General features: G+C 36.1%; 1 protein-coding gene across 1 annotated transcript; it reads left to right on the top strand.

Moving 5' to 3' along the window:
• Window positions 1-4: 4 nt before the first annotated feature.
• TRIM23 (tripartite motif containing 23) lies at window positions 5-13,843 on the top strand. The gene is made up of 11 exons (XM_034441002.3): window positions 5-206; window positions 1,837-1,999; window positions 2,623-2,744; window positions 4,301-4,579; window positions 5,727-5,909; window positions 6,636-6,851; window positions 9,166-9,300; window positions 10,401-10,530; window positions 10,616-10,726; window positions 12,410-12,534; window positions 13,407-13,843. The coding sequence occupies exons 1-11, from the start codon at window positions 114-116 to the stop codon at window positions 13,584-13,586; spliced, it is 1,737 nt and encodes a 578-aa protein (XP_034296893.1). The 5' UTR covers window positions 5-113; the 3' UTR covers window positions 13,587-13,843.
• Window positions 13,844-14,453: the final 610 nt, after the last annotated feature.

Below are 14,453 nucleotides of genomic sequence, written 5' to 3'. Positions count from 1 at the left end.
CTTTAGTGACGTTTTCGCGCATTCCTACCCCTCCTCTGTCTCCAGGGGGACCTCCGCTGTAGGTTCCCTAGTGGAGTCCACTTTCTCTCGGGCGTTCTCCTTCCTTGTCCAAGATGGCAACACTAAGTGTAAACAAAATCGGGTCTGGCGCTGGGATGGATGCCGGGAACAGGCACAGCCGAAGTCCGGCGGGGCCTGTCGTGAAGGTGAGGACAGTGAACCTGAGAGGGCGGGTCCTTGATTTTGGCTTCTGCAGGGATCGAGCGATGGAAAACCGAGAGGATCCGTCCTTTCACCCCGCTGGCGCTTCTCTTTCCCCCCCCTCTCTTTAGCATCCCCCGAGAATCACTGGAAATTCTCTGGGCAGATTCTCGCAGGCGGTGTTGAAGCAAAAGGGGGGGGGTGTAATTATGATGCCCCGCCTTGTCTATGCCATCAAATCAGATTAATTCACCTTCTTTCTCCCATCTTGATAAAAACGAGTGCTTTAAAGTAATTTCCCACGGATGTTTTTATATTTATATTTTCCTCATATGTCTTATGGAGATTCTCAACCAACATGGTTGTCTCTTAAGGTGCTTTTTCAAAAGGCAAATAACTGGACTATGTGGTTTTTTTTTTCCTTGAAGAAGAAGACATGTTGCTTCTCATCCAAGAAGCTTCATCGGTTCTTCATAAGAGCCTTGGTGGCACAGCAGTCTAAAGTGCTGTTAAATAGCACCAGCTGCCTGCAATTACTGCAAGTTCAAATCTCACCAGGCTCAAGGTTGACTCAGCCTTCCATCTTTTCGAGGTAGATAAAATGAGGACCCAAATTGTGGGGGCAATAAGCTGACTTTGTATAAAAAAAAAAAGAACACCGCTTAGGGGGGACCGAAAGCCCTACTAAGCAGGTATATACAAAAGTATGAAGGCTATTGCTTAACGCATTGTAAGCCGCCCTGAGTCTCTGGAGAAGGGCGGCATATAAATCAAACCAATAAAAAATAAATAAATAAATAAATAAATAAATAAATAAATAAATAAATAAATAAATAAATAAATAAATAAATATTTTCTTCATAGGAAAAAGAATAAGTATTCTTGCCGCCAGGGAGTGGGAATCCTGTGCTTTCAGGATGACATATTGGATACAATTTAAATGAGTGAAACGCTTCAGGAAAATGGAGTGATGGAGACAGTAAAACAATCAGCCCTTTTCAGATGGAATTATTCTTGGCATGTAATTCTTGAAAATGTCTTTCCCCTCACAAATGTAATAAATATAGTCCTCCTCTCAAGTCATTAGAACTATGAATATATGAAGAGAGAAAAACTTGAGGTTTGAGTTTGAGGTTTTTCTCTTCATAGAATAACAATCATTAAAACCTAGATATTATTCCACTCCAAAAGGCAGTATATTTATATCTCTCTTTTTAAAAAAGATGTATCTTAGGTTGTTCTTTTGGGTTAAAGGAAAAGTGAACTGAGACTAGTAATTGCAATCATATATACAGTATACTGTCTCACCTCGGACTAAGCCCCATGTAAACTTGCCTCCGAAAAGACATGGATTCTCAGTGTAAGGTGGTTGAAAAAAACACTTGAACCAAATCTGCTGATCTGATATGCTCTAGGACGTGAGGTGTAAACTCTATCACCCAGACTGATTGATGTACAGAATTGTTGCAGGTTGAGATTGAATTATATCATCTAAACTAAGAGGAAATTGGTGATGTCTTCATTTTCCACTCTTAATTGCATCAGTTTAAACCACATACATAGCCTTAATCATTCAGAATTGAACTTTTTTCCCCTTCCATTTAATTACGTCCAATTCTCTTCTGTTAATTATAGGTTTTGGAATGTGGAGTCTGTGAAGATGTATTTTCATTGCAAGGAGACAAAGTTCCCAGACTTCTTTTATGTGGTCATACTGTCTGTCATGACTGTCTTACTCGACTTCCTCTCCATGGCAGAGCAGTTCGATGTCCTTTTGATCGACAAGTTACTGAACTAGGTATGGTATTTCTAAACCTTGATACATGGTTTAAGATTTTGCTGTTTAGTAAGTGGAAGAGTAAGTTGAACTCAACTATTTTATTCAGATTATATAGATTCATGCATATGTGGGTGTATATATTAGCCATAAAAGCCAGCTGGGTGACCTTGGGCCAATCTGTTGACCCAAGTACCTGTGAAATCAATTGTAAGATGAGGATTACCTGTATTGCATGTGCTAAGCTGAATTAATGAAAATCCAAGGAGCTTCATTTTTGCCTATTGTTTGGATCAGAATGAATCAAAGTTTTAGTAAGAATCCAAGATGCTAGGCCTACAAGACTATGCAAAGTATATTTTGGTCCAGGATGGAAAATATGTGATGAAGCATTGATTTCACTATTACTGATGCTGGTTGATGGGAAATAATTGTATTTGAAACAATTCATTTATTGATGGTTTGTGTTGTTCTCAGTTGCCATTTGTTTTTTGTTTTTTTTGTATTGAGTTTTTAAACTAATGATAGCCAACTAGAGTTGCTTTACAAGATTGATGACCATGTAAAGTGATTAAATAAATAAAAATACAGGACCATATTTCAGTGACAACATATGGTGATTTCTGCCTTTTCCCCTCAAATAGGTGATTCTGGGGTGTGGGGATTGAAAAAAAACTTTGCTTTGTTGGAACTCCTGGAGCGATTGCAGAATGGATTAGGTGGTCAGTGTGGAACAATTGAAGAAACTATTGGCCTATCTGGAGAGGTAATAATAATTCATTTTATTTATTTTATTGTCACATTCAGAGGAGTGTATTCAGATACCTTGATTTATTTATTTAATTGTTTTGTTGATTGATTGATTATGTGCAATCACATCAATGTTAGTCCTAGTGAGCACATAGAGTTTCTCCAGGTGGATCCCTCCCAACCTAGCCTTTCAGTAATTCATCCAATTCCACTATAATTGAACCCATTCATGTGACTGTCATCCTCTTTTTCTCTTTCCTTCTGCTTTGTTATTGGCTTCTCAAGGGGAATGGGCCTTTGCCTAATGTGATGAAAATATTATTGTTTGCCGTTTCTTTTTCTATTAGTAGCCCATCCTAAAAGGTGCACAATAACTACTGTATCATCCACCTTACAATTCCATTGTCTTACAATGACTTACAATGGCAATTGCAATTGGAATTTCTGTCACTAAGTTTGGGTTTGGGTCAGGGAGGGGGCAAGGAAGGGTGCATAAGAGGTGCAATTTGAGAAAGGTGCATGAGGGTGCAAGACTGGTGTGCATCAAGAATGCGATGAAGTGGCTGTAGGTCAAAGAGTATTTTTTGCTAAATTGAAATACAATCTATTGGAAAGTTCACAAGGAATGCCTTTTATTAGGCAAAGGTAATGTTCTAGTGGAGACCCTATATAAAAGTGTGAAAACATAGTTGCAATAACTTATTCTTTAGCTATATTACCTTAAAAATGGATTATTGCAATGTATCTTGATTGCATTGCCTTGAATCTATCTCAGAAACACAAGTTAATGCAAAATGTACCTGCCAGAAAATGTGACTATCTTGCACCCATTTAATATCAGCCACCTTAGCTTCTAATTTCATTTCAAGAATGATTTCAAAATATAGCAAAGTACCTTTGAATAGGATTGTGGAACAAGTGGCTCTCCATATGTTCCTTAGTTACTACTCTAGCAGCCCTATCCAGTGCCATCAATGGTGAGAAATTCTGAGAATTGTAGTTGAGCAAAATTTGGATGATCACAAGTTCTTTACCCTGTTTTAATTGGATAAATGCTTTGGAGCCACATTTTCTAAACAAGGCAATCCTGCCCATTTTTCTTAAATTAATGTCAAGTGCTCTACTCCAGGGGTCCCCAACCCCTGGGCTATGGACTGGCACTGGGCTGCGGCATGTCAGAAACCGGGCTGTGCAAACAAGTGAAGCCCCATCCGCTGGATGCAGGCAGTACACAAAACCACGTCCCTTCCAGTCCATGGAAAAACCTTTCTCCATGGACCAGTCCCTGGTGCCCAAAATGTTGAGGGCCACTGCTTTACTCTTATTTGGTCGTTAGAACAGCTAGATTGGTGAGAATGAAGGACAGGACTTTTTTTTAGTAATCGTCTTTCAGTTTCTTTCTCTCTGCATCTTTCTACATATAATAAATCTGGTACTTGTTTTTCAAGTTTTTGAAAAACAAATTAAGACCTGGACTGTCTTAAGTATATTTGTAGGGGTTCATCTCAAAAAACTTAAGATATAAACATTTAGATTCTTTTAAAAAATTGCTGTTCTTTTCTTTATTTTTAGTGCATCATCCGATGTGATGAAGATGACACTCATCTGGCTTCTGTGTACTGCACTGTTTGTGCTACTCACCTGTGTACAGACTGTTCCCACCTTACACATTCTACAAAGACACTAGCAAAGCACAGACGTGTGCCCCTTGCTGATAAGCCACATGAAAAGACGATGTGTTCTCAGCACCAAGTGCATGCCATTGAATTTGTGTGCTTGGAAGAAGGTTGTCAGGCCAGTCCTCTTATGTGTTGTGTTTGCAAAGAATACGGAAAACACCAGGGTCATAAAGTAAGTTTCATTTTTGATTTCCATCTGTGTTAATAGCAATAGCAATAGCACTTAGACTTATATACCGCTTCACAGTGCTTTACAGCCCTCTCGAAGTGGTTTTCAGAGTCAGCATATTGCCCCCAACAATCTGGTTCCTCATTTTACCAACCTCAGAAGGATGGAAGACTGACTCAGCCTTGAGCCGATGAGAATATAACTGCTGAACTGCTGGTAGCCAGCAGAAGTAGTCTGCAGTACTGCATTCTAACCCACTGCGCCACCATGGCTCTTAATACATGACTGACTGAGTGGGTAATATGTAAATGCATTCCAATAACATCACTTTAAAGTTGCTTGTCTGCAGTAATATGGTAGGATGTCTATGCACGAGTATTTGTAATTTTATTGGAAATGCTGTTTGTATACAGTGCTCATCTTGTTACTCTGTAATATTTTACAAGAAACCAATCTGTATAAAAAATCCTTTTTAAAGCTTAAATCAAAATCAGAAAACTTTTAGAAAAGTAGATTTATTCTTTAAATTTACCATCTCCCTTTTTATTATCTTCAATCCAATGGGATATTGGAAATAATTTATGACAAATGCCTTGAGATTCTTTCTGTCTGTTGATCCTGTTGATAGGATCACACTCCAAAAACTAAAAAAAAAATGGGACCAAATTTGGTGTGGGAGGAGAAAACAACAAAAGATTGAATTGGGAAATGTAGAAAAAATTACAGAAGGTGTTTTCCCAACGCAGTCGTTCAGGAAAGCTAATTGGGTGGCAGCTTGAAATGTCTCTGCCTGTTCCATTCTAAGCCCTCTCTCTCTTCGTCCTTCATGATCTACAGTGGAATATATGTAACTTCCCCTGTGCTTCACAGTGTGTCCATATACCCCAAAACGTAGCTACAACACAAGAGGAGAACAAAAACACTCAAATACAGAATATCACTAAACAAAAGATACAGACTTCTGATGCTGTTAAAGCTAATGCTGTTAAAGAATTTGGAAAATACGTTTTCCCATATCTGTTGCATTCTATGTTTTTGTAAGCAGAATGTCCAACATTCTGTTTCCAATTTTATAATGGGTGAGAAATGGAATGCAGATCAGGAGAATTTCAGGAAAGGATGTTCTTTACTTTGTTTGTTTTTCCTTTAGCACAGTATTTTGGAACCAGAAGCAAATCAGATCCGCGCTTCCATTTTAGATATGGCTCACTGTATAAGAACATTCACAGAAGAAATCTCAGATTATTCTCGGAAACTAGATGGAATTGTACAACAAATAGAGGGAGGAGAACAGCTTTTCGAAGATGGTATAGGAATGACCCACACAGAACATGTAAGCAATGTTGTAGTTTCTTCAATTTATGCATAATCTTTATTATAAATTCATTTCCTAATTTTAGATTTGTTTTGGAAGTATTGATATGTCACATGCTACAGTAGTTACATGATTTATGAACTTTTTTGTGCCCAGTAAATAAATTAACACCAACTATGGCAGACACCCAAAAAGTTGATAAAGTTCTTACATGAACTTTTATCTGTAGGATAAAACAGATGTCAAGAGCATTAAGGAGATAATTGATTATGGAGAATTTGAAAACATAATGAAAAAACATCTGGGATGCAGAGAACTCCTTTAAAACTAGGGCAAAGGCACATTCAGTGGTATTTTCATTCATTTCTTTAAACAAACTTGAAAAAAAAACCTTTTGTGCAAATGCATGGCAGAAAACTATTTTTTTGGTTTTTCTGATTTCACTCTGCTCTAATGTTTCAGCATTTTTAACATTGGAGATATAACACATTGTGAAATCTGAAAGTCATGCATTTTGGGTTTTTTGTACAGTAATACTAAAAACCTGCTGCTCTTAGTGTTTTATTCTTTCCTCCAAATAATGCAGGAATGTCACAATTTAAAAATGAACACTCTTCTGTAGCAAGTGATGATGTATATGGTTGAGCTTACACCAGAGAGAAGTACTATTCAAGACAAAAACTGCTTTAGTATAATTGTAATGCCTCGGCAGCCTTTTTGTTTGATTTTGTAATCTCACTTCAGGTTCCAGGCACTGCAGAGAATGCTCGGTCATGTATCAGAGCCTATTTTTCTGACCTTCACGAGACTCTCTGCCGCCAAGAAGAAATGGCACTTAGTGTGGTAGATGCACATGTGCGTGAAAAATTGATCTGGCTTAGGCAACAGCAAGAAGATATGACTATCCTGTTGTCACAAGTTTCAACAGCATGTCTTCACTGTGAAAAGACTTTACAGCAGGTAGGAAATCAATACTATAACCAAAATCAATATTGGGACAGGTGTGGATATATCTATCTTATCTTGAAATGCCAACTCTCAGACACCAATATAGTACAATTTGTAAATAATAAATATTGGACAAATTGCATTCATTCTGTTACAGAGTCTGTTACTGAATTATAACTTGGCTTTACTGAAAATCTTGACTTCATAAATAGCAGTGGGAGACAGGATCCTCCAGACAAAAAGCATAACAAAAATGTCGAAAGAACCAAAAATGTCATAAGCAACTGGTCGAAGTCAAATTCAAATTAAAACTTAAGTTTTATTCATGGTTTGTTTTTTATTAAAATGTCTTGAGACCCCACTTCTAAAAAGTGATATAAATATCTAAGAAAACATATTAGACCTGACTTCGAGGTATAAGCATCGGCATCTGCAGTACATTACAGTAATGTTGGATGGAACACAGGTTGTGGTATTTGTGTGATGACCACATTACAGATGTCATTTGCCTCTGTGGATTCCCATGGGTAAAAGTGTTTATGGAGGATATTAAACTTGATTATTAAAACATGTAATTATTCAACATATAACGCATTGTAAGCCACCCTGAGTCTCCAGAGAAGGGCAGCATATAAATCAAATTTTTAAAAAAATTAAATACCATTGTGTCCAAAATGTATAAAGAAGTAAACTAAAATTAACTGGTTTGGTTTTCTGTTTAAGAAATTAGTTAAAAATATTGTGAGTATTGATGAGCAATTTGCTTGTATTCTTTCAACTGAATAAAATATAACTTGTTTTCTTGTTTCTAGTAGGGTGCTGCTCTGATCTTTAAGAGACAAAAGTATTTATAAACAATGTACTGACTTCATAGTTTTTTATATTAATGTATTATGAAAGAGTTAATATTTATTTCTGTTGCAAAATAATTTTAATCTAAATCTGCTAGCGTTGAAGTTCCATTTTTTAAATATGCTTTTCTTAACCAGTTTTGGAGTGGCATACGGATCTTTTCTTGCTTTGTTACAGTAATCTAATCCATCAGAAAAAAAATGTATTTATACAACAGCATTAAACAATTATTATAAACTCAAAATTTATAAGCATAGCTGTGAGTTGTATGACGTTGGTGATATATGGAAAGAAAGGAGGAAGAACTACATATATTATAAGCAAAGCAATTTCAAAAATTTAATGTTGCTTGAAAGTCTTTTTGATAAAGAGGCCATGAAGAAAAGTCTGATTCAGATGTTGACAAATAATGCATATCTGTTGTGCAAATCAGGACAGATATCTCCTCCTATGTAGTATAAGTTCCATGTTATATTAAGCCATGAAATTAAATGTTTGGGGAGGGGTTGTATGTTCAGAGATGGGCAATATTTCAACAATTGAGAGTCCGCCTTCCAAAGGCCATCTGGTTACCTGTTGATTGTGATTCACATTTCATGATCACAACAGATTACTGCAGTGCTCTTTTTAAGGAACATTTGAATAACTATTCAGAAACTGCAGTTAATGCAATGTGCAGCAGCCTGCACAGGTCGGTGAGAGTCACTGCAGCCATGTAATACTTGAATTGTGACTGCTGCATAGACCCGTGATAGGTTTATAGAAAGAATTCAAAGTGGCCTTTGAAGAACTATGTGGTTTGGTTTCCAGATGTTCACCTCTCTCAAGACACCTGATTTGTGTTATATATACCTTGGCTCTAAGATGCTTAGTTACCAGTATGTGGGAAGTAAGACTAGTAGGGGCCCAGAAGCCATGTTTTTCTGTGGAGGTATCTTGTGCAATACCATCCCACCAGAGATTTGATCAGCATTTAGCTTGGAATTTTTATGTAAGTCTGTGAAGTCAGAATTCTTTTGTAGGACTTTTGAAATGTAATTGTGGTTGTTATTAGGTTGGCTTTAGTACTGGATTGCATTTTTATTGCTGTTCCTGTTGTTTTTTGTTTTGTTTTTTTACTGATCAATATCCTAATTTGCAGTTTTATTGAATATATCATTTTAGTTGTATTGTAAACCTCCTGTTCTAATTATTTTTCCATTCTCCTTCACCATCATCTCCTTACCAAAATGAGCAAAAATGTGTTTTCCACTTATTTTAGGTGGGGTTGGGATAGGAATGCAACTGAAATTCAACCATTCTATTGCCAAATGTTGGCAAAATGATTTGAGGGCCTGCGGGCCAAAAATAGCTACCGTGCAAGGACTGTGAATTCACCCATCTTGGAGCAATTTCCCATTGTTATATGTTGAGAACGCTAATATTTAGATGATTCTGTGCTTATTACACAATTAAATTTAGCTTCCCTTTTTAGGATGACTGTAGAGTTGTTTTGGCTAAACAAGAGATTACAAGGCTTTTAGAAACATTGCAGAAACAACAACAACAATTCACAGAACTTGCAGACCACATTCAACTTGATGCTAGCATTCCAGTTACTTTTACAAAGGTATAGTTCTTTTAATCTCTAGGTTAAAGATTCAGAACATGAGTTTGGGTCTTATTCTTCTCCCACTAACAACTTAGGCAACTTTGAAATAGTCTGCTGTATGATACAAGAATCTATCTATTTGGGATAAGATGAAAACTACAATTAAAAGGTTAATTTGGTTCATGATCTGTAGCTAAAAGTGGAACCTGGAACGTTGAGTTCCATTCATTCCTTCTGTTTATGTTCTATCCCAGATGGAACAAAGAGCATATTGACTGTCGCCCTCCATAAGCCAAGTAGTTCTCAAGCTGTATTTGGTTGAACCGTTGTTTGCTAATGAAAGACTGCACAGCTTTTCATTTGTATAGGCCTGACAGTGGGTATATTCATGAACTTCAATAGGCATTGACCTATCTATTTAAACTATTGTCAGGAAAGCAAAACATTAGTTTGATTTCCAGTGTTGTAATATATCAAATATGGAGTCTTCAACATTAATCATCTTTTACAAATCATCTTTGTAACATTATATGTTACAAGTTCAGGATAGATAGCCTTTTGGGTGGAAGACTTGGTAGTAGTAGCTGGAGAATTCTTCAGGACAGCACTGAAGGAAAAGGCAATTGTAGTCAGGGTCATACACATAAATGGCCAGTTACTTCTCCCTTAGTATAGGTGCATACAAAATTGCACACTCGAGTGGGTTTTAAGAATGTTGCTTTCTATCCCCTACTTAACAAATGCTTACATGCATAACTATATGCCCATATATATATGCATATTCACCCCACCACTACCACAGTTGTATTTCAGCTTCCTTCGTCTTTAACAAAGATGATTAGTGTAGTTATTTTAAAAATTGTTCCTATCTACCACAATATGGGCACCACATCTCAGTGTATTTCCAAAACTAGAGATTTGTAAAATACTGGTCAATGTTGCTTAAAAAACATCAAGTTGTTAAGGCCTGAGGATGTTGACAAGATATTTAAATTACTTTCTCAACCCTCAATTCCTGGCTTCTATAACAAAAGGGTTAAGACATTTGGCTGATATGTAAGAATGCCTTTAAATGTTAGCCTCTAAAATGAGCAAACCTCTTTTTTTCTCTACTGCAGGACAACAGAGTACACATTGGACCAAAAATGGAGATTAGAGTGGTGACCCTTGGATTAGATGGAGCAGGCAAAACTACTATTTTATTTAAACTAAAACAAGATGAGTTCATGCAACCTATTCCAACCATAGGTAAGTAACGGAGATTTTAAAAATTGTGACTTTCTTGGGTATGTTTTGTTAGGAATGTATAATTAAAGTTCTTTTACTCTCTTAGGTTTTAATGTTGAGACAGTAGAATATAAAAACCTGAAATTCACTATTTGGGATGTAGGTGGCAAACACAAACTGAGGCCTTTATGGAAACATTATTACCTCAATACACAAGGTAAGAATACAATGCTTTGTGACTTAATTATTTTAAATATAATTGTATCTCTCATTCAAAGGTTTTGGTAGTTAATGTGAAATAACTTCCATGGAAATTCATTTAACTTCAAAGTATAAATATTTAAGGTGTAGATAATGTTTATATTTGTTTTGCTTATAATTTCTGGGGGATTTACAAAAGTCTCTAAATGATAATGGGATTGTTGTTTAATTAATTATATCCCACATATCATTTACAGAAATCTATGCAACTTTTAGCAAATAACAGTAAAAGCATTTCTCTGAAAAGCAGAAACATAAAAGACAATACAGCAACAACAATAAAAAATTAAGAAAGATGATTTACTAAAGACCCTCCTCAGAAGGAAGAGTTTTCTCTTACTTTTGAGGAAATAAGAGAGACCTTCATTGGACTGAAATTTGAGAACCTACATGCAATCACTGAAAGATTTTTCTCTAGACCCTAATCATGTGGGACATACCAGAAGGGCCTCCAAAGATGATCTTGGTAGAGAGGTAGTTCATGAGGAAGAAGATAGTCCTTTTTGATAGCTTGATCTTATACCATTCAAGGCTTTGAAAGTCATTGTTAATATTTTGCATTGTTTTGAGAATTAAATTGGAATTTAGTACCACTGTTTCATATGTTCCTTATGTGGAGTTCCTATGAACAGATGAACTGCAATATTCTGAACTAATTATAGTGTTCCAGTACTTTTCATAAACAGTCTTATACAGCATAATGCAAAAATCCATAGAAGAACATGTGTCACTATGATGAAACTGCAATTACCCATATTACAATTTCAATTACAAGTAGCCCTTGATTAACAATAGTAACTGGGTATGTAGCTTCCATCGCTAAGTGGTGTAGTTGTTGTAAAGCATGACATAAAATGACCATATTACTTAGCTGTGGCAGTTCCAGCAGTCCCGGTTACTGTTGTTAAGCAAATACTATGTTGTTAAGTGATGATCTCATGTGATCATAATTTCTTACTTCTTGCCTGTTTCCCCATTGACTTTACTTGTAGGAAGCCGGCAGGGAAGGTTGTAAATTGTGATCATGTGACCACAGAACTCTGAGGACTTTGAGGAACAGATGTAACAGATATATATTCAACACCATTGCAAATTTGGTCACTGAACAAGTGTTGTCAAATTAGGACCATCTTTAATACTTGAGACATTGGGTTTGATCCATGGTTACTTCTCCATGAATTTAAGTTTCTTCTCATGGCTGAACTGGATCCAGAAGAACTTCCTGTCTCTACTATTGCCACACACACAGTGGAATAGAGAAATATAGATATTTTCACAGATTTTTTTCATCCTCTTAGTGCTATCCTATTTGGAGCCAATTTTGTTAGATAGGATAAGCAGGTCATTAAAACCACTTCCCTGCATTCCATTTGCTGGTTCTTCAACTAATAAAGTTTACTTTTGCGTAACCCTGAAAGCTATTTCTAAAGTTTTCTGGTGCCGCATAGGAGGCTGCATTTTTTTTTTGTGTAATATATGAGTCTGCTTCAAGTAGATACCAGTTTGGAAATTTGTACTAAGCCCTAGCTTTCAAATTGAATTTAAAATTTAATCCTCCTCCTGACCTCAAAAAATAAAATTTTAGTAGGAAGAAACAAATTCATAACGAATATAATTGCATAATTGTTCTTTTCTGTAGCCGTGGTCTTTGTCATTGATAGCAGCCATAGAGACAGAGTCAGCGAGGCACACAGTGAACTTGCCAAACTATTAACAGAGAAGGAGCTGCGTGATGCATTGTTACTGATCTTTGCCAACAAGCAGGTAATATAGCCCATTGGGGGTTTTTTTCTGCTTCATTTCCATTGTTTTCATTTTGGCAGTATAAAATAGGAGAAAATACAGAATAAATCAAAAACTGTTGCAATTTAAATGACAATCCTTAAGAACACATTAATCAATCAATAAAAATAAAATAAGCATTAGATTATTCTATTAAAAATAATAATCTTTCTGCCACAATTATTTTATCTATAGCTTTCACTCAAAACTCGGTCTTCACTTTCATTCCTTCTCTACCTGAGTGGCCAAATGGGATGCCATCTGTGAGGAGGATGACTTTCTGTTTTCCTTCTTTCTCTTTCTTCAGTCCATCAGAAGATGGATTGAGAGCAAAATAACGCTTGGGTAGGGCAGAACAAAAAGGAAATTCTGTCTATCTCCATTCACTGAATACCAAGTCAATCCTCCAAAGTGCTGGTCTTTGTGTTAACATGTTATATTATCAATAAACCACACTAAAGGCTGATAAGAACCTATGTTAGCCCGTAATTAGTAGAACTAAAAATAAATTTTGCTTTCTAACACTAGTGTTTTTTTTTTTGTTTGTTTGTTTTGGGCCTACCCCTTTATACTTATCTGTGTCTGGTTTCTTGTGTTGACTTTATTTTTTCCACTTATTTCTGCAAATGGTTGGAAATTAAAGCAGGATCCTTAGTTGAAAGTTGCTTGGACGGATCTCTCCCTAATAAAAGTTGAGATGTGTCTTTTCTCTCCTCAGTGTCCTAAATGCATTTCCCCTCCCTATTGTGCTACATGTCCAAACTGAAACCCCCCCCACCATATTCTTAAATAAGAACATTTACTTTTAAACTATTATCTGTCTGCATACTAATGCTATGGGGCTCTCTTTACAGGATGTGCCAGGGGCACTTTCAGTAGAAGAAATCACAGAATTACTGAATCTCCACAAACTTTGCTGTGGTCGTAGCTGGTACATTCAAGGCTGTGATGCCCGAAGTGGCATGGGACTTTACGAAGGACTGGATTGGCTTTCAAGGCACCTGGTAGCTGCAGGTGTACTGGATGTGGCTTAAGAGAGCCAGTAAGCATAAAGATCAGTTGTTTATTTATATGAATTGATATGGTCAGATATGAACTTCATCTAAACCTGTTACTCCTTAAAAACATTTTGTTGGAATGCTAGACTGAAGCACAGTGTAGGTATAACTTGTGTAAATTACAGTAACCAAACAGAGTGATATAATGTATTTGTGGGAAAGGTGCCTTAATTTCTTTTAAAGAAATTTGAACTGAGGATCTTCAGCCTTCCCTATTAAACATCCTTCTCTCAGGACTTAGCATCTATTTAATTTCACTTCTTTCAGTGATGGCCTTGCTGCATTCACTTGCTCTCTCAGATTTGGGTGCATGTATAACCATTATTTCATATTACCAACATAGTTTACTATATATTAAGTGAAGCAGGAACTGACTGCACAAATGCTTGGTTCTGGTTAATAGCTCTTGCTCTTAAAATTCAAGCCCATATCTATGCTAGTATACTCACAACAGTTTTCCACTTGTGCTATAGCCTTACTATTGCTTTTATGTATTTCCTTTATTCTTAATTTAATCAATTTGGATGCTGCTTTTGAGGAAACTCTTCTCTGATATTAAATAATTACACATTTTTGCACATATTTAGGTAAAATTTCCTATAAGCATAGGATTTTTTTTGTCTGTATCTTGGAAAAACTGTTGTACTAATCAGAGACTTATTTATTACTGTTATTCTGCAAATGTGGCTTACAAAGTATACATTGAGGCTGCCTCTAAAATTGCATTAATACGACACACACACGTTCATATTAATTTTTAGATACATTTAGAAATTTCTAATGTACAAATATTCCATCCATTCAGAGTTAAGAAAGCGTTAAGTAGAATATCTGAGATTTGAA

The sequence above is a fragment of the Pantherophis guttatus genome, chromosome 2 (genome assembly GCF_059756535.1).
Source record: "Pantherophis guttatus breed Tessera chromosome 2, ASM5975653v1, whole genome shotgun sequence".
NCBI lineage: Eukaryota > Metazoa > Chordata > Lepidosauria > Squamata > Colubridae > Pantherophis > Pantherophis guttatus.
This window is presented reverse-complemented; position numbering and strand designations above follow the sequence as displayed.

Bases quoted from the DNA above. Each gene is read 5' to 3' on its own strand.
- TRIM23 (XM_034441002.3), top strand. From the start codon at position 114: ATGGCAACACTAAGTGTAAACAAAATCGGGTCTGGCGCTGGGATGGAT. The intron at 207-1,836 runs GTGAGGACAGTG...TGTTAATTATAG, and splicing joins CGGCGGGGCCTGTCGTGAAG to GTTTTGGAATGTGGAGTCTG. The intron at 12,535-13,406 runs GTAATATAGCCC...CTCTCTTTACAG, and splicing joins TGATCTTTGCCAACAAGCAG to GATGTGCCAGGGGCACTTTC.